The sequence below is a fragment of the Macaca nemestrina genome, chromosome 5 (genome assembly GCF_043159975.1).
Source record: "Macaca nemestrina isolate mMacNem1 chromosome 5, mMacNem.hap1, whole genome shotgun sequence".
In the NCBI taxonomy this organism is placed as follows: domain Eukaryota; kingdom Metazoa; phylum Chordata; class Mammalia; order Primates; family Cercopithecidae; genus Macaca; species Macaca nemestrina.
In genome coordinates, this window is record NC_092129.1 from 106,181,314 (window position 1) to 106,202,751 (window position 21,438).

The 21,438-nt window shown below is 35.6% G+C and overlaps 1 protein-coding gene across 4 annotated transcripts in view; it reads right to left on the reverse strand.

The window, feature by feature from the left end:
• The window catches only part of LOC105495579 (TTK protein kinase), a 66,440-nt gene that overhangs the window by 40,672 nt on the left and 4,330 nt on the right, over positions 1 to 21,438 (reverse strand). For 3 of the 4 annotated variants that reach the window (XM_011765330.2, XM_011765303.2, XM_011765313.3), the window contains 9 exons: positions 19,439 to 19,582; positions 18,823 to 18,937; positions 18,572 to 18,644; positions 18,387 to 18,481; positions 16,990 to 17,077; positions 15,765 to 15,888; positions 7,909 to 8,057; positions 3,856 to 3,992; positions 2,348 to 2,474 (listed from right to left, as the gene is read on the reverse strand). In XM_011765330.2, the coding sequence (XP_011763632.2) occupies positions 2,348 to 2,474; positions 3,856 to 3,992; positions 7,909 to 8,057; positions 15,765 to 15,888; positions 16,990 to 17,077; positions 18,387 to 18,481; positions 18,572 to 18,644; positions 18,823 to 18,937; positions 19,439 to 19,582 (1,052 nt within the window). The remainder of the gene's footprint in view (positions 1 to 2,347; positions 2,475 to 3,855; positions 3,993 to 7,908; positions 8,058 to 15,764; positions 15,889 to 16,989; positions 17,078 to 18,386; positions 18,482 to 18,571; positions 18,645 to 18,822; positions 18,938 to 19,438; positions 19,583 to 21,438) is intronic. The other variant, XM_011765321.2, reaches the window with a different exon arrangement.

Sequence of the window (21,438 nt, forward strand, 5' to 3'; positions counted from 1 at the left end):
ATCTTCCCCAGCAAACTTTCAGGTGATGTACTATACAACCTGCCCCATCATCCCTTTCCTTATACTGGAGGATCTCTCTGTGTACCTATAAATGCTTTGAACAGATGGAGTGCTGAGAGGACTTATTCTGAGCTGATAAAGAAGTTGAAACAAAAAGAGCTCCTGATTAGCTGATTAACCAAGTTGAAATAAGGTCTGAATAAACCTCAATTTAACTAAGGCCTGCTTTAGGTTCCAAATGGTAGACTCTCTCATGTAATCTCCTATTTAAATAAAAAGTTAGTATTCTAATTTTTTCACCTCTAGGATTGAGATACACTGTTGAGTCCATATATATTTTCTGTAACAAAGTGTTGGGCTTTTTGTGTTGTAATTTCATCATTTCCCCACTCCTTTCTTTTGTGCCTCCTCTCTCTTCTTCCTTTCATATTTAAAACTGTGAACATTGCCAAGGGAAGAAAGCAGTTCAATGTCCTTTCCCCATGGCTGCTGACAGTTTTTAAAATAAAATAATTCTTATTTGTGATTCAACACTAATGTGAACTCCAGTTTCCTATACAGGACATTCCACATCCCCCTTAGTCTGCCCTACTCACTGTGGTTAGAGTTTCCAAAATGCAAATCGGCTCATTTCACTTTCCCTGCTTCAACCTCTTCCAAAGCTTCCCACCCTCTTAGGGTAAAACTTATGGGCCCAGCAAACCTTGGGACTCACCCCTTCCCCTTCCTGAGCTCTAGCCACACTGTGGCCTCTTTCAGTCCTCTCCTGACACTGGCCTCTTCTAGAAGGCTCCACCAAGTCCCTTCACTTGTCATCTGTGACTTGTCTTCTGGATTGCAACTCAAACAGGGCCTGACAGTAATAGCTAAGTAAACGTGTTTTGAATCAATGCATGAACAAACTTGATCATTTTTCTTTTTCCTCTGTAATTTATTATATTGTTTCAATCCTCAAAACACTATCACCTCTTTCTACTTAGTATCGAATGTCAGTTCATTGTTTTATCCATTATTCTTTCAAACTGCGCAAATTATACATAATGCAAAATTCACCACTTTAACCATTTTTAGGTACAACTCAGTGCATTAAGTACATTCAGTATGTGATGATGAAAAAGTTCTGGAGATGGATGGTGGTGCAAATATCATCACTGAAACTCTATACCCATTAAACAGTAACTCCCCATTCCTCCTTTTCCCTTCCCTGATAACCACTGTTCTTATTCTGTCGACTAATTTTTTTATTAGTTGATTTTTACAGTTAATTACTCATGGGTTTTTTTATTGTTTTATTTAAATAACGATTGCTGCTAATATTTCTGATTTACTAAGTGTCATGCTCTGTATTAGGAGTTACATATATATTAACTAATTTAATCTTCATAACCATCCTAGGAGATAGTTAGCTGTATTAATTTTATAGATGATGAAATGGGCACAGAAAGTTTAGGTAACTTGCAAAAGATCACAGAGATGGTAAGTAGTGAGGCCAAGATTCATGCCCAGTGTCTCCAAGGCCCACATTTTCTAACAGTTAATTAAGCTGCCTCTAGGACAGTTATTAGAAACCAACTTTTGCCTCATCAGCAAAAAAATCTTTCCTCTTAGTTTACAGTTATTAGTATAATACATTCTAGCAGTACCTCATATTGCTATTCTGATATTTTTGAAAATTTACATTTCCAAATGAATTGTATACTAACAAACAAAATGAAGCTGCTCACTAGCAGCTGACAAAACACAACAAAAAGTAACCTCGGCCAGGTGCAGTGGCTCATGCCTGTAATCCCAGAACTTTGGGAGGCTGAGGCGGGCGGACGGCTTGAGGCCAGGAGTTCGAGACCAGCCTGAGCAACATGGTGAAACCATGTCTCTAGTAAAAATACAAAAATTAGCCAGGTGTGGTGATGCGTGCCTGTAAGCCCAGCTACTCGGGAGGCTAAGGCACGCGAATCACTTGAACCTGGGAAGCAAAGGTTGTAGTGAGCCGAGATCGCACCACTGCACTCCAGCCTGGGCAAGAGAGCGAGACTCTATCTCAAAAAAAAAACAAATAAATAAAAATGAAAAATAAAAGGTAGCCTTGATTATAAGAGAAGTTTTATCCAGCTATTCAAACTGGATCCTTTGGCCTAGTTAATAAGAGTAACTTCATCAGCTTCTTCAATAATGAACCTCTCAAAGCCACAAGGCACACTCTTATCAGGATAGCAGGAAAGTTTTGTCTAGTGGAAATAAGAATGGCCAAGTTCTTAAGACCTTTCCTGATATCTAGATGCTATAAAAATAAAAGCTGTAAAACTGATTGTATCTTAACATATACCATCATATATAAAGCTTATCGAACCTGTAAATTTTGAAGTGGAGTAGCAGGTATTTGCTGCTGTTGCTGCTGGAAACAGGCAGGTTGGCCATAGGGTGTTGACAACTGACAAGCAGGTGGAAAGTCATTCTTTACAACTGGAGTTCTAAAACTAGGAAATATATATATTTTTTATTTAAAACATTACAATTTAATAAATAAGATTCTGATTGTTTTCAAGTATTTTAAAAGGCTGATATAAACTTAAAAGTGCTACATCAAACAGAACCCAAGTCAGTTTACATGTTATAGCTGACATTTATTCCAGATATGCCACCACTGAATATTTAATTTTGGGGAATTCTTTCTGAAAGTATTTGTATGCAGACAAGAAATCTTTGTTTGTAAGATAAAAAAGATGGCATTTAAAATACAAAGTAGTTAGAGTTATTTTATACGAATTTAGCAAACGTCAGCTTATGGCCGGTCACAGATTTTGAGTGTTTTTTTAAACAGTATTGTTCTATAATGGCTTGCTAGAAACATCAGAAAGCCAGTTACGTCAGAGGAGTTTGGCCTTTGAGCTTAAATCTGTCCAGCATACATTTGTGCTTTGTTTGCCTTGTTTGCTATTAATATATCCTCAACACCTAGAACAATGCTTGGCACGAAAGAGCTCCACAAATATTTGTTAACAATAATTAACTTAATGTCACAAGAAATATCTATTATTGCTATTTTAGTTAGCAATCATTCCTTAAAATATTCTACATATAATAAAACGAGGGAATATATAGTAAAGCTATATTAAGTAGGTAAGAGGCTGGGTTATAAAATCTTTAAGGCCAGTTCTAATTAAGATCAAGAATTACATTATGAAAATGAAACGTGAAAGATGACATGGATTTAAGCTATCCCCCAAGACATTAAAGATATAGCCACTGGTTGATGGTTGTAATGTACCACACCCCTTTATTTCCTTTCTCTGAAATGTCATTCATTTTTTTTTGTAGTATCCCTTGCGTTCCCTGTCAGTCAGCACACTCATCATCGAACTTCTTCACTTATCCATCATTCCTATCCACTCAAGTACTACACCCTTGAATATCCCCAGAACTACATGAACTGTAGCAACCAATCTCTTCCAGAAGCTATCACTTTCCAATTACCACCACTCACGTGAAAAAATTCATCAACTCTTTATCCGCTCTAAGAATACTAACCTTTAAAATCTCTCTCTCAATAGAGGTATCTGCATGGCAATACATGATTATCAAGACGTTTTACATCCTTAGAATATTTATAGGTTGTAGGTACACATTACAATATGACAGAAACTACATTCACAACAATCCTTAAAGATATGTATTTTTGCAACCACTTTCCCCTTTCCATTTTATAGATGAAAACAATGATGCTGAGAAAATAATATGAAGTTGGAAAGTCTTTAAAGTAAAAGAGCAGGATTTAATCCCAGATTTATTTGGCCTAGAAGCCCATGTTAATTCTATCATACCACCCTGCCAATCAAGCAAGGGGCCAAAAGTAATTACCAGCTCATGTAATCATCCAAGGTATTGCTGCTTGGTGTCTTACAAATAGATTTTGGGTCAAACCATTTAGATGCTGACATTGGCAGTGACTGTTTTGAAACTGAAAAGACAGGTTGCTCAAAAGTGGTATGTTTCTGCTAAAACAAAATAAGGAACACTATGATTTAGAGTTTTTAAATTAGTTGCCTGTTCACTAGTTTTTACAAATATTACAACTTTTAAAATAAAACAACATATGATATACAAAAACATACTAAAAGGGGTAGCATATAAATATACATTTTAGACTTTCAATAAATTTTTTAGTGTAGTTATTTTACTCCAAATTCTTAAGCCTAGTACATTCTGCTCAAACTGATGGCAAGTACAGGGAAGGCACACAAAATTGTTTAAAACAGAATTTAACATTCTCCTCTATCAGAGCTATTGTAACAGGTATTAAATTCTTATAATCTAAAATAGTAGTCTGTGTTGCTGAAAATCAGCCTTTCTTTAATCAATAAAACTCTATTCCCTTCTCCTCAAATGCGGCAGAATACTAATTACTTAGCAAAATGTGGAACGACAAATGCCTATATTGTGTCTGCTATAAGAAGAGACAGAACCTGCAGAAATTCTTTCTCCAAAAGCATTGTAAAAAAAAAAAAAAAAAAAAAAAAAAAAAGAACCTGTAGGATTCATCCCGTACGAACACCAATGATGAAAGAACATTCGCTGTAGCAGAGATCAGCAAATTATAGCCTACAGGCTCAGGCTGAATGTGGCCTGCTGCCTGCTTATTTTTGTAAACAAAGTTTTATTAGAACATGGCTATGCCAATTTGTTTACATATTGTCTATCGCTTTTATTTTCATGCTCTAATGGCAGAGGTGAAAAGCTACAACAGAGCCCTTCTAGCCTGCAAAGCCTGATAACCCCTTTATAGAAAGTTTGCTATAACCCCTGCTGTAGCACATCTCAATTAAATAGAGAACCAAGTTTTGCTTGAATACTTTTAGTAACTAAGCATCACTAGTCTACAGAGGTTCACTTCAATTTTGGGACAGCTTTAGTTATTAGAAAATATTTGCAAATAAATTGGATTAAATTGGTTTATCTATTATAATTTCAACACACTGGTCCTCATTACGCACTTGAGAATTACAGTGGCTAAATCTATCCTACTTTCTACATTTCAGTCTTGGCCAAGAAATTTTTTTTCCAGGAAAAATTTTCCCTCTTATTTAATACTTCGTGTGTCTATGCTTACGTGCAAGCATGCACATATTTTAGGATTAGTGGTAAAGATGTTACTGAGGAACTGCTGTAGTAAGATTAATGAACAAGGAAAATGAAAGAGATCATGCTCATAGAGTGGAATGTCTGCATTTGCGATTTTAGAGGTCAGAATTGAGGATATAAGGAGTGGGTGGCTAAAGTAAAATTAAGGAAATGGTCATGAGATAGGAAGAAGTTAGAAAAATGAAGGCCAGCTGTAGGACTGGTAATACACAGGAGTGTAGAAGCCAACAAAAACAGTGACAGTTGTTGGGATCTGGTTGATCCAGAGCCTAATATCTTCAAGGAATGATGGGGAGTCACCAGGACTTTCAGAGATTGAGAGTAAGTCAAAAGCATCAAAAGAACAGGCCTTTACAAGAAAGAGGAAGAAATGGTCTGGACACAGAACAGAGAGCACACAGCCATTTGGTAAGTGAGATGTGAGACAAAAACATTCCTCCCTTGAAGGGACTGCTGGACAAGCTGTATCCACAAGAAACTGCCTAGATTCTATACTTTTTCTTTTTATGTGTACTATCCAATGGTTTTTAGTTGTGCAATGGTTCACAGCTGTGCAACCATCACCACTATCCAATTTTAGAATATTTTCATCTTCTAAAAAGAAACCTCATACCCATTAGTAATCATTCCCCACTCCCCACTGCTCCCGGCCCCTGGCAACTACTAATCTACTTTCCACCTCTATGGATCTGCCTATTCTGATGATTTTATCTAAATGGGATCATTAAATATATGGGCTTTTGTGGTGAGCTTCTTTCACTTAGCATATTGTAAATGTTAACTTTTGTTGTAACATGTACTAGTACTTCATTACTGTTTATTGTTGATTAACATTCCATTGTATGGATGTACCACATTTTGTTTATCCATTCATTGGTTGGATATTTTGTTATTTCCACTTTTTGGCAATTATGAAAATGCTACTATGAATATTTATGTACACATATTTGTGTGGATGTATATTTTCAGTTCTCTTAACTACAAACCTAGGAGTGGAATTACTGGATCATATAAAGCTATGTTTAACCTTTTGAAGAACTCCCAGACTGTTATCCAAAGTGACTGCACCATTTTACATTTCCACTAGCAGCATATGAAAGTTCTAAAATTCTCCACATCCTCACCAACACTTGTTATTGTCTCTTTAATTAAAGCCATCCTAGTGGGTGTGAAGTAGTATCTAATTATGGTTTTGATTTGCATTTCTTTAATGATCCATACGGTCTTCAGTTCCCTTACAATCCTATTAGTGTACAGTTTCCAAATAGAAAAAAAAGAGGAGATGCTTGTTTGATACAATCTATGACTCAACCTGTCAGGATCCTTATCATCAGGCATTTGTTATCTATATCTACTACTTACAGATCTTACTATGACAATATTTACCTTTCTCACTTTTATTTTCTCATGAATATATACAGGAGTTTTCTAGAGACTGTATGACATGTAATAATGAAATACATTGAATACAAAAGCAGACATAAGAATCCAGTCTTCTGTTAAGCCAAATGTTAGATTTGCAAAAACTGTAAAACAATGCTACTCTTCCACTGTAGTTCTTTTGTTTCAGAAAATACATATTTTTCATAATAATGCATTTATATTCACATGAGTTTATCAGTAATTTTTGTTTTTTTTTTTTTTGAGATGGAGTCTCGCGCTGTCGCCTAGGCTGGAGTACAGTGGCACGATCTCTGCTCACTGCAAGCTCTGCCTCCCGGGTTCAAGCCATTCTCCTGCCTCAGCCTCCCGAGTATGCTGGGACTACAGGCACCCACCATGACGCCTGGCTAATTCTTTGTATTTTTAGTAGATACGGGGTTTCACCGTGTTAGCAAGGATGATCTTGATCTCCTGACCTGGTGATCCACCCGCCTTGGCCTCCCAAAGTGCTGGGATTTCAGGCATGAGCCACCGTGCCCAGCCCTCACTTATTTTTAATTAATCAATAAACATTTTAAAAATTTGTTGGTTTTACATCCTAATATAGTAAATAGAGATAAATATAATCAACATAAACAAAAGCTCTTTAGGAGCATTGATAATTAAGAGTATAAAAGACCAAATGTTTGAGAACCACTGAATTAACAAAGCCTTTACTGTATTTACTACAAGTCACTGAAAAGAAATGGTAAGGAAACTATGGCCATGAACTGCAGCTATAGCTCTCTAGTATCCTACTTGATCATTCCTTCTGAAAAGCCACCAGGAATGATCATTCAGTATGTTACAAATTCATGTACAGTGTCTAGGCTATATTTTTCTATTTTTCTATTTTTATCAACGAGTATGACCATAGGAAACTGTTAAGTGCTTGGGACAGCACTGTGCTAGTTCAGAGATCAGCACACAGTTTTCTGCAAAGGACCAGATAGTAAACATTTTAAACTTTGCAGGCCAGGTGGTCTCTAATACAACTAATCAACTCTGCTCTTATAATGCAAAAGCAGCCATAGAGATTAAATGGATCAGTGTGTCAGTGTTCCAATAAATCTTTACACAATCAGGCTAAGAACTAGATTTGGCCCATAGCACCAGTCTATTGGCAATCTAGAAACACTATTGAAGACAGAAAATAATTTAGCCTGACTTACTGAATGTATGACTGCTACTGAACACCATTTTATAAATGATAAAAAAAAAAAACTTTAAATAAACTATTCTACTAAATTTCATATATATTTAATAAAAGAAAACATTTAATATGATCATCAAACTTCAGAAATGCATTATGAACAAAAAAGCAATGTTGTACTGTAGTGGAAAAGTTACCTCTATATTAACTTTTCGGGCTAACTCTGGAATCTGCCACTGATTTGAAGATGCAACAGGATTCTGGTTAATACATGCTGACTTTCTCTTAGATTGCCACTGTTTCTGGTTACTCTCTGGAACCTCTGGTTCTTGGTACTCTTTAGTTTCTGAAATTGTATTTGTCGTCATTAAAAAGCAAGAATATTTGATCATAATAAACTAAGCCTAACCAATAGAACATGTTACAAACTATATTAGTATTTAGTTCTTAAAAACAATCAAGGAGGGAGAGAAACTGAAAGCTTTAAGCCAGCTACTTAACAATTTGCTTTTAGCAAGTCAATTTCACAAAGTTGCACTATAGTCATCTTCCTAAATTGTTACTAAGAACTTTGTCAGAGACCCTGCCACATTTAAATGCTTCTTTACCAATAAATAAGTAAAAATGTAAAAACATATAGATGTTATAAAGTCTTACTAAAAGAGAAGCTAATTCACTTTTCATGGACCGAGTATCCAAGTCTCAAAATGCATTTTAGAACCTTTTTTTTTCCTTTTTGCTTTCAGCCTCAAAGCATACTTTTAAACTCTTTAGTTTCTCCCTTTCCCACCAGGCACTTCCAGGAACAGTGTTCACTTATCTAATCATGTACTTGCTTAGAAATTTCAGGGGCCAGTTTTGAAACGAACCAAGCAGAGATGGAGCTGCAGACTCCTCTTGCTTAGGGGCAGTTTCCATCAGTTAGCCTAGCAGTACCCAGTGAAGTCAGGATGACACAAACCTTACCTCCAGATGGGCAACGACCCAATATAACCATCAGAACAAGACATTCAGACCTGCACCACTCCCACATCTCTCCCACACCTTTTCTTTCCCAAACCCCTTCACTCAGCCCAAAAAGTTGAAATGGTCTTTTGAGGGCATGAGCCTGGCCAGTCCCCAACTGCAAGCATTTGATTAATAAACTGCTTTCCTTTCACCACACCTCACTTCTCGTGTTTTTGGCCTCTTGTGTGGTGAATAGCCAGACTTGAGTCAGTTACAAACGTGGTGCCTTGTGTGAGGAACCGTGTGTTTTGAGGGGCTCAGCCTGTACACCTGGTTTCCAACAAGTGGAGCAATTGGCTGTGGGAGCAGGCCAAGGCTCACCCATTCAGGCTACCCGGCCAAGGCAAGGGCCACTTGCAAACGCCAGCTGCTTGTAGCTAGCTGACCCTGCAGTTGGGACCTTAAGGAATTCCCAGCAGCTAGGGAGACCACCCTTGTCTCAAGGATTTTTCCTTCCCTTCCCTTTGCTGTAACGCTCAGTTAGTGAAAGGAAAGTGGCATCTGGGAAAGTGGAACGGAATTCAAGGGTTGGATAAATCAACCAGAGTGTACTGGGAAATCCTCTGTCTTAGCCATCTGCACTTTCTAGTTGTCTGGACCTAGTATAGGTCATCTGTGGTGCCATTTGGGCCTCTTTGCCATCTGGACCCAATGCAGGTCACTCTGCAATGCTGTCTGGGTTTGAGACAAGATCTCAGCACTTATCTCCAGTCTCCCCTTTTTGGGGATGGATTTGGAGTGCTCCATCTGCACTGGATCTGCCTGTGTTTGTGTCTCTGTTTAGCATTATCCCTCTCTCCGAGGGTGCTTTGAAACTGTCTCCATCCCACCCAGCAAGATAGGCTGCTCCTCTCCTCGCTAGTGGAGAAATGCTTTCCAACAACCTGGCCTCTGATTTTTGTCATACTCTTTTGGACTCCAGAATATTTCTTGTATCTGTGTCAAGCTTTGTTAGGGGAGAAAGCATGTGAGCTCTTTCCTGGACTATCTGGGACTCCAGCTGGTTACACAGTACAGCCCATTTTTGTGCACATTTTAAAACTATGGGCAAATTACAGTAAGAAAAATTCAGAGTTCAAATGGTTAACCTGCAACTATAAAATTAAACAGTCTTCTAAAGCTAGCTCTCTATTTTATCTTTTCTTTTCTGCCTGCTTTGAATGTGCTATTATGCTACTTGAGTTGAGATAAAACTCACTGTTTAAACACCACTTGGAGAGTTTGGTTTTTTATTTTTCTTATACAGTTCAGCCAGTTACGGTTATAACAGAATCATTAGTAACTCATTTGCAACTGAAGAAAAAGGGGAAAAAAAGGATAGAGGTTTTTAAAACCAAACTGCCATATAGACTGCTTTACCCAAATTTTGGTTGACAGCTTTCCTTAGATTACCTATCAAGGCAAACAAGGTTTAGCCATGTGAACAGGTTCCAATTTCATCAGAAAAATAATTTGGATCAGCTATCTTTTATAAAGTGGTGAGTTTGCATTGCTATCTTATGGCTAGATTCTGAGGTAAAAGCTATTGGATCTTTGTGCCTGTATGTATACATGTTTAGACATGTGTATATGTACATACATGTATATGTTGAATCTAGCATGCTACCAAATTGGCTTATAAGTAAATAAACACTCATAAATTAAGTAAGTCCTAATGCTTTTCAAGTTCACATGAATCTTTGGTAAATTAAATTGATTTTAAAATTATTAATAAAAATAAAATGTCTTCAGAATCATCAGCATATATTTTTATCTAAGTATTTTGACCAAATGGTTTCATATTTGTCTATGTCTATATATTAAGATGTCAGGGTTTAACATAACGGTTATAAGACTATAAAACACAGTCAAAAACAGACTAATCTTTGTGTGATTTTTTCGACAAATAAGACTAATTTAATTTAGATTGGTGGTTCAATGAAAACAGCTCAATATTCTGAGTTGCCGGCAAAATACATTTACTTAGGTTCTTACTTAAGTGTTCACCTGTTACTCAGACTTTAAAAATGGTTAACAGGGAAACAACTTTAAATAATGACTACCTTTGTATAACATCTCAGTTTTCAGAAGTAATCTAGATATACTGTTAAAAATGGAAAAAGCTCAGGGCATGTAAATGAGATAAATGCCTGTAGTGGACTTTCAAATTATTCTGAATTAAGTAATTGATGCTCATGAGATGTCTGGGTCATTTCCAATTAAGAAAAAATTATAATATGGGAAAGCATGTTTCAGAAATTGCAGAATAGTCTTTTGAAGGTAAGAGCCTGGGCATTCTCCAACTGCTAGCATTTGGTTAATAAAATTGCCTTCCTTTCATCACACCTCATTTCTCGTCTTTTTTGACTCCGAGTAGCAAGCAGCTGGACTTAAGTCAGTTACAAGACCTCTAGTTTAACATGAAAATTTCACCTTATGCAAGTTTGTAATTTATTCTCTCAAAGGTCTATAAACAAAACCACCTCAACAATATATTTAACATTCTATAAATATACAATTCCATTCCTTTCATTATAATGGATGCAAAAGTCCTAAACAAAATATTAGCAATTGATATACAAAAGGGATAAAAAATTATATCCAAATTGGGCTTATTCCTAAATGCAAAGTTTGCTTAACATTTGAAGGTCAATGTAATTTGCCATAATAACAGAATAGAGAAGGAAAATATATAATTAACTAAATAGATGCAGAAAAAACATCTGATAAAATTCAACACCCAGTCACACACAAAAAAAAAATTATTCGTAGCCTAGATATAAAACAGAACTCACTCAATTTGACAAAAAGTAGGGACAAAACCATACAGCAATGATATTAAAGATAAAGTATTGACAGCTCTCCCTTAAAATAAGGAATGAGACAAGATGGCACCTATCATCCCTTTCCATTCACTGTTACACTGGAGATCATAGCAATTATAACAAGGCATAGAAAAGAAAGTTAAAGGGATTCAAAAGGAAAAAAGCTGCACTATTTTATCTTTTTCTTTTTTTTTTTTTGAGACAGAGTCTCGCTCTATTGCCCAGACTACTAGAGTGTAACGGCATGATCTCAGCTCACTGCAACTTCCGCCTCCCAGGTTCAAGCGATTCTCCTGCCTGAGCTTCCCAATTAGCTGGGATTACAGGCACCTACCACCACCACACCAAGCTATTTTTTTTTTTTTTGTATTTTTAGTAGACAGCGTTTCACTATGCTGGTCAGGATGCTTTCAAACTCCTGACCTCAGGCAATCTGCCCGCCCTTCTCCCAAAGTGCTGGGATTACAGGCATGAGCCACCACGCCCGGCCAGCTATACTATTTTCAAACATAACTATGTACCTGTAAAAATCCAAAAAATGCACAGAAAACTATTAGAATTACTCAGTGAATTTAGCAATGCATGAATAAGTAAAAATCAATTATATTTTTTATAAACTAACAACAAAGTTTTTTTTTTTTTTTTTTTTGAGACAAGGTCTTCTTCTGTCACCCAGGCTGGAGTGTAGTGGCATGATCATGTGATCATGGCTCACTGCAGTTTCAACCTCCTGGGCTCACGTGATCCTCTCACCTCAGCCTCCTGCGTAGCTGGGACCACAGGTACATACCACCACACCCAGCTAACTTTTTCTGTAGAGACGAGGTTTCCTATGTTACCCAGGCTAGAAAAAGGTTTTTAAAAAGATATCATTCATTATCACAACATCAAAAAATATCAAGAATATTTGATCAGCATTAAAAAAATATTCAACAATAAATCTAGCAAAAGATACACAAGATCTCTAAACAGAAAATAGTTATCTTGTTACTTTAAATGACTGAAAAGGTATGCTAGGTTATTGAGCTGTAAAACTTAATTGTAAAGACATCAATTTCTCCCAAATTTCTCATAGGTCAAGTTAAATATCAGTCACAATCCCATTTTTTTAAAGTGGTAACCAAAAGGTAGATTCTAGTGTTTATATGGAAATGCAAAGCCCAGGAATAGCCAAAATAGTCTTGAAGAATAAAGTTGAAAAATTTACACTGACAGATATCAAGACATAGTGCAGTTATTAAGAGAGCATTAGGCCTGGTATGACAGCTCACACTTATAATCCCAGCACTTTGGGAAGCTCAGGTGGGCAGATTGCTTGAGCTCAAGAGTTTGAGACTAGCCTGGGCAACATAGCAAGACCCCATCTCTACAAAAAAATTAAAAATTAGCCAGGCATGGTGGCACAGGCCTATAAGTCCCAGCTACTCAGGAGGCTGAGGTAGAAAGATCACTTGTGCCCAGGAGGCAGAGGTTGCAATGAGCTGTGATTGCACCACTGCATTGCAATCTGGGTGACAGAGCAAGGCCCTGTCTCAAAAGGAGAAAGGCAAAAATAAATATGGAACAGAAAAGAATCCAAAGCCAGACACCATACATAGAATCACCTAATTTACAACAGGTCAGTGAGGTAGAGGAGGATCTTTTCAATAAATGGTGCCAGGTCACTTGGATATCCATTAAGGGAAAAATAATGAACCCTGACACTTGATCTTACACATATGTAAACATCAAACTTAGGAAAAATATAAATCAGAAGGTGAAAGGTAAAATGATAAATCTAAAAAATATGGAAATATCTTGCCTGATGGCAGGGTATAAATCTTTCCTTACTGGAGACAACACTTCCTTTTTGGCCCAGAAAGCATTAGCAGGCACCAGAGGAATCTGGAAATAGATTTTACTAGTTTTCCACATTTTCCTGCTTTTAAAGATTGGCACTGTTCTCTCCTCTGTTTTGCCAATATTTAAGATTTATGGCTCTTTTCAAAATACCATTTAAGCAAATCCACTGCTTGGAGAGAAAGAAATACTTCAGAACTGAACACACCCAGGTGATGGATAGAGCACATGTTAACAAACTTCTGCTTGTTTTTCTATTGTTAATCGTTCTTGTATTTTCAAGAGAGTGTCTCAACTAAGAAACTAAAAAGGGAAAGAAAAATAATTATGCCTTTTCCCTTACAAACACATATTCCAACTAATGATTTGTATCTAGATCATATAAATACCTCTTAACAATCAATGAGAAAAAGAAAGCAAAACCAATAGAAATATCAGCAAGACTGCAACCTGGGTGACAGAGTTGCAGTATGTTAAAGAGAGTATCCACATGGCTAATAAATACATGAAACGATGTTCAAAAGCAGACATTAAGGAAATGCGAAATGCAAATTAAAACCACAATGAGATAGATACCACTAGATAGCATCAAAATGCCTAAAATTAAAAGCCAACAATACAATGATTGCAAAGAACAGAAGAAGGAGCAACATAATTGTTGCTCTAAGGTTAGCACAACCACTTTTCAGACTGTTTGGCACTATCTTCCAAAGCTGAACACACGCATATCCTGTGACCTAACAATCCCACTCTTGGAATACACTCAATAGAAATTTGTACACATGTGAATCAAAATACACCAAAATATTAATTAGCAGCATTATTCATTAGACCAAAAACTTATCCATGTACATGTGAATAAACAAATTATACTATATTTACACTAATTAAATAGCATATGGCAATAAAAATCAACAGACTATACATCATAAAAACATGGATGAGTTCCATAAACAATAGCAAGTAAGCAAATACAAGAATACACACTGTATTATTTCATTCTGTGGTGTTAGAAATCAGAATAGTGATTACATCTGGAAGGAGAGAGGTCTTGACTAGGAGGTGGATCAAGGAGGTTATTGAGGTGCTAGTAATGTTCTAATTTTGATCTGCCTATTGGTTACAAGTATGCATTCACTTGTGTTATTTCATTGTGCAGCACTCTTGTGATGTGGGCAGTTTTCTGACTGTATGCTTTATTATATTAACAAAGTATTACTGGTACAGTGTAGACAATAAGCATTCATTTAAAACATTAACTTAGGTACTGAGAGTACTATTAACAAGCATATTTGATAAAGATGATTTTCTCAATCATACCAGTTATGATAGATGCCAAGAAAATACGAAATGTAAACATTTTCCATCAAACGCTAGGAATAAGAATCTGTTCCCAACCAAAATAATGGTTTTTTGTGTGTGTCCCTGTTTGACTGGGACTGAGGCACTCTTGGGATATTGGGCATTCAGCAAAGTCCCTGGCAAAGGCAAGCCTCACTTGGTCCCAAAGTTCCTCCTCAGTCCTATTAAAATGAATAAAAAATTAATACATCCAATTTGGCAACCTCTATCTGGGCAATGATCATCCTATTAATGATTATTTATGATCTGTTTAAATATATTTTTAATGGTACCCTGCATTCTAAAAATAAACACAAAATCTAACGGCATTCAAAGTCCACCTAGTCTTATTTCCTATTTGCATACTACCCATGTTACAGTCTGCAGCATAACTAGACAGTCTCTAGTTCCTGATTTTACTCATTGTCTGTGTTATCCTCTTCATCTGAAATACTCTAGTATTTCCCCCCATTTAAATCCGAATTAGTTTCTTCGAACTTCACCATCATCACAAAATATTTCCTTATTTCTCCAAACCAAATTAGTTCCTCAATTTCTCCCTCTTCTGAATTCTCATAGCATTTCATATATGCGGCTCTCATGACAATCTCTACATTCTATTCAGCATTATATTTATATATCTCTGTGTATCTCCCACACTGGACTGCAACCTACTTGGGACACTGTTTTATTAACTTACATATCCCTAGAACATGTATCACAGTACTCATGCAGTGGAAAACCAAACACTTGATAAAAGATGAGAGTTGCCATATAAAAATAGCTCTGTATCGCTTTCAGAAAGCCAACTGAGAAAAATAACTCAGTTCCATTGCATTTTCCCTCCACTCTTTCTTTTATGCACCTTTTAGGTAAATAAATTTCCTTTGCTATGGGATTCAATACTTTTCTTATATCCTATATAACTGAACTGAAATGCAAGATAAAAGAACACAGACATAGTTTCACATCATAATTCTTGGGTGGCTAGTCTGCTTTCTCAAGCTATCAAATGGTTTTCTTAACTAAACATATAAGTCTACTGATTTTGTCACTCTTACCTTCTAATTTAGCTCGAAGACTTGATTCAGTTTTATTCTTCAGGGTTACTGAATCAGTAATAATAAGTTCAGAACTCTTTTCATCTGATACCAGAGGTTCCTTGCAATGAATATTTTGAACAGACTACATGAAAAAAAAATCAAATAAAGTCCCATAAATAGTAGTACTACTAATTTGTCTTACTGTTCAATATACTAAAGTCTTATCTATATATAGATTGCTCGTAAAATTTTGTTATAATTACATGTAGACTCACAAACCCCCAGCAAAGGTTAATTGCCTGAATTATGAATTAGAGGAATGGGAAGGGTCATAACCATAAATCTGGCCAATTTGCTTTCAGTGGATGTATTAATCAATTGCTAATATTGCACTTAAAGATGGAAAGGGTTAGAAAGTTTAAATTCAACATAGAGTATGCCTCATGACAAGAAAAAAGATTTAAGTATTTTGTTACTTTGATGGCTATTTTATCACCAAAAATAACAAGTCAAAATTAATAACTGTATAATTTAAGACAGTAGTTACTCTAAATCCAGAGAGCAATCTTTTTGATACAATTATGCACTGTTCTCTAGGACAGCCAGGATTAGAAAAAAATTAATACTTAAAGCATAGATCATGAAAGAGGGAGGCATTACAAAGAACATAAAATTGAAAAGACCCACAGCATGGTGCCAGGGGTTTAACTCAATTATAATAATAGTATAACCACTAAAAATCACAGTGTAGAAGGAACTAAAATTATTTCCTTTATGTCCACACAGTTACTCTGCCATGTCAGGAAGTCAGGATTGATCATTTATGTCCTCACCTCTGCCCTAACTCAATTTACTCTCTCATTTTTCTTTTTCTAAGATATCTTACCAGAATCATATGATTAAACATAACAAAAAACAAAACTTCAGACACAATAGCTCCCCCAGTCATGTATTCCCAAACCCAGGCCAACTATCTGCTTAAACACATGCATAATAAATACTACTTCATGATTCTCTTAAGAGACTGTTGATCCTTGCTCTACCACTTTAATCTTGGAGAAACATAGTCTAGGACTTCTGCACCGACTTCCCACTGGTAGTCCCACACCTCTTGGGGTATGGAGGAACACTGTTGGAGATATATGAACTATTTATAAACCCTTTCCCCAGAAAAAGCTCCATGAATCCTGATCTTCCCAGATCAGGAACCCTTGCTTCATATAATGACATAGAATTAAAATACCTTTAAATTTCTCAATTCACAGGAATCATTTCCACTTGGTTTAGATCCGGCCACAACCAAATCTCGGCATTCTGATCTAGAGGTTTGTCTTTTACCCATGAAACAAAATAATTTTAATATTAAATTTGAAAAAAAAAATTTCAATGTATTTTCTCATCTTAAGTTGGATTTTTAATATAAATACTTTTTATTTAAAAAAACTCTTAAAAGGACATTTTTTTAAAGTGACATAATTCCAATACAAAGGTGACAGCTAACAAAATTAGGTGCTGGGCAATGACAAAAGTGACAAGAGATAGGTGATTGCCTACTTCTTCATTATCTAATCAATAGCAATTGGAGTTAGGGTTAGACTGTGGGAAAGGCAAAGTATGTAGATGAAACTACATTTCCAATTACAAATAGCTAAAGGATAAGAACCAGGGTATAGCACTTCTGTGGACCTCCACAGTACCTAGCATTGTCTATCAATAATAGGAACCAAGAAAATGGCTGGAGTTTTTCTGTTTTTATTTTTAATTTTTTGGAGTGGGAGAAAGTCTCCTTTATTCTTGAGCTAGGTATTTGAAATAGAGATGAACAAGATGGAATGATAGTGACAAGACTTTAAAGCTTAACCTTGACGACCAAAATGTTCTTTTAATGTCAATGTTTAGTCAAGTCTAAATATAATAGAAATTTAATTATAAAAGATGTTAACTAAAAACAATTGTTGTATTTCTAAAGTTTATTTGCAAAATGATTCTCCGGACTGTAATGAGCCTTTTCTAATATAAATATTACAAATGGTGGTCAAAATTAAGAATAGACCAAAATAATTCTCCTTTAGCTGAGCTAGATGCTACAGTTCCATTTCTTAACAGGGAATAAACACGCAAATTGAGGGAAGGGGAACACACTGGATGTGATAAACAGTATTTCATCTGTACCTAACCTGTCCCACTTCTTGAAGCCCTAGACTCTGAAGCAAAAGAATCATCATCTTTCCCACTGACAGCAATTCTCCCCTTGAACTACCTGGAGCAAATATTTGTTCCCAGACCTCCTTCTACCCATTATGGAGACTCTCGAACACAGCAGGAAGAGATTCTTAGCAGACAGCCTACCCATAAGTGAGAAATCCTCAAATATCAGTCTTTTAAGCTTAATGTTGGCTTAATATTTTTTCCTAATTTTTAAAGTTCCTTTAATGAATATTTTTAATGAGTGAAAAGCAAAACAAACTTATTTTCTCCACTCATTCCTTTGTTCCTGACAGCATTTAGAGACTCAGTATCTTCTAAAACTGAATAAAAACTTAATCATAATTACTATTACTCAGTAAAAGACTTTAAGACCATTCTGCCATCAATCCTCACATATGGACAACAAATTTTAAAAATTAAAACTCAACATACCTTTTTATAAAACAAGGTACAACTGAATCATCTGTCTTCACATCACAGTCTGGGCTATTTAGAAGGTTAACTGGGACTCTTCCAAATGGGCATGACTAAAAATATTTTGAAAGATTAAAATAACCAACTAGGAAATTAAGACTTAACTATCACCACCTTAATCAAGCAGATTGAAAGTAACTTACCTGTTTAGTTTTGTTGGTTTGTTTCAATGAATTCCGATAACCTATTTCTGCATCTTGTGGGGGCATGTTCTCTCTAAACAGAAAGAAAATACCCCCAATTTTTCCAAGAATAATATTAATATGTATTTCTACTCTACTGCTAAACATTATCACACACGAAAACATATATATAGATACATGTAATTAAATTAAAAAACACAGAGGTATTTATATAGAAGATGAACATTTAAAAACTGTTTCCATTTCCTTACCCATACAAAAACCTGGCTTTGGTAGTCTGTCCTCTGGAATCACAACTGTTGTTCCTATTCTGTAAATGCCCAAGTGAACTGGAAAATGATTCTTGGGCAGTTAATACCATAGATGCTGTAAAAATTTTGAAACGATGATTAAATTTGTTAGAAATAAGAAAAGTACAAAAAAGTAATCTTATAAATAAGAATATTTTAAAAGTCAACTCATAGTAAATACTTGATCCCAAGTAAGATATGCAGACATGAAGATGTTACCAAGATAATTCTTTAACTACTTCTTCAAATTCTCTTAAATTATATAACTATTTCCCCAGGGTAAAAGCACATTCTGTATTTCCAAAAGCAAAAAAAAAAAAAAAAAAAAAAAAAAAAAAACCATTCTCTTGCTTAGAGTTGTTTTTCATGTGTTAACAAAAGTTTATTTAGCAAAAAAGACAAATTTGCACAGGGTCGTAAAGACTTTTTTACTTCTCAAAGTCTTAACTTCCTTTACAACTTAATCTTAGACTTTAACCATTCTACATAAATAATACTTTTCTATAAAATATTATCCTGAATCTTTATTTGAAGTACTACCGACCACAGAAAAGTATTAGTATACATTAATAGTTACCTGATAAAGTCTTCTTTTCCTCCTCTGAAAGCAGCTGCTTTTTTTGGAGGTTTAAATTCCGTAGGGCAATTTCCAGCATTTCTAGTGGTACTGCTCCACGTTCCACAGCTTTTTGAAGAAGTTGTTTACTTTTTTTGACATTACCTAACAAAGCAAAACATAATTATCATTTTTAGGCAGTAATCTTTACCCACCACCCAGGTATTTATTCATCAGGACCTAGGAAAAAAACTCAAAAAGACTTTAAAAGAATATTTATTCCAAGGCACATGTATTTTATTTCATAGGCAAGTAAGCAATCTCTCACTTCTTATGCAGATAATCAACTCTCTTCTGATAACAATGCATACCAAATAGTTTCCTTGCAACATGGAGCTGACGAAATCGTGCGTTAGTTTATTACCACCATCCACTTTCAGAAGTAACAGAAGTGTAACAAAGCAGTTACCAAGAGGGGACAGCAAAGGTCAATCACAACAGTTAGAAACAGGAGGGTGTTCTAGATATTAGAAAAGTGCCAAGAGCATCAGTCTCTTACAACATGCTGTAATAAGTATCATTTATAATGACATTTAGTTAAGGGAAGGATGACATCTTTTGTTAAACAGCATCTTCCATCAAAAGAATTTTGGGGGAAAAACGTAATAAATACAGATTAATCTTTAGCTATCACACTCAGCTATATCAGCCTGAAAAAGAACGCAGAATAACGGAGGAACTATCACAATTGTCTTTCTGAGTATGTACCGATTACCAAACAAATTGGTAAACTTACCCCTAGCATTTGACTTATTTTAAATGTATACATCACATATCTTACAGAATATTATCAACATTTATGGGAGCCACTGAACTATGCTATGCACTTGGCACTTAGGGTATAAAAATGCTTAGGAGATGATCTCTAGCTTCTGGTAGTTTATAAATTTTTAAAAATATCTTTGATAGTGATTAAGTCTACATTTATTCAGTAGTGGTAGAATTTCATGTGTTGTGTATTTTAGCATGACAAAAGAGAGAAAGGCTTAGATTGGAATTAAGAAGCTTAATTAATCAGAGAGCTTAGTACTGAGATCTGAGATTTCTTTAAGAATCTGGTAAAAACTGAAATGTCCTCCATCCCTATAAAAATACACACACAACAGACTGTGCATAGGATTTCAGGGATGTTGCATTATTTCCTGACAGTCAAGCCACCAACTGTGCTCAAAATAATCATAATTTGACCACAATGCACTACTGTGCAATGCATCTGACCACACTGCATCACTGTGCATTACCACCACACTGCAGACAAAGTGGTATAGATAAAGTTCATCTTTTTTTACAGATAACTCAATTTAAGTTTCAATATTTATGTGTTCTAAAGATGTAAAATTTATGGTTGTTATTGAGAGCCACGATACCTCAAGAAATTTTGAAGTAGAATGGAGAGAAAGAAGTCTTGCCAAATTTTCTCTAACAAGCAAGGAGGAATCCATTTTTCTAAGGAAGAAAGGGATAATAGTTCTAAAAAGTAACCTGACAGAGCAAAGGACATATTGGAGAAGACGATTACTAGGACTCAGAAATCATCTGAATGGGTAAAAATTCAGGGTTCTCAAATCATTTCTGAGTCATATAATTCTCTTCTCCAGCCTCAATCCTGGAGAATACTCTCCAGTGACCAATCCCTGCTATGGAAACCATCACGGGGATTCTCCCAATAGTGTTAATATGTTTATCACTGGCAGTAAACTGGATCACAGTTGTAGCAGAAACAAGGCAGTGGGAGAATGGAAACACCTGGCCAGAGAGCAGACTGAGGATGTTATCAAAAGGCCCCGGAAAATGAGAAAAGACTAAAGAATGGCCAGGTTAAAAATGTCTTAGGAAGAGATTGTCTTGGTCTTACCCAAAAAAATCCAGACTATGAAGAACCAAGTGAACAAGAAATAGTTTCTACAGCAGTTTACTTATTTTAAAGAACTACCAGTTAACGCTACACACACACATATAGT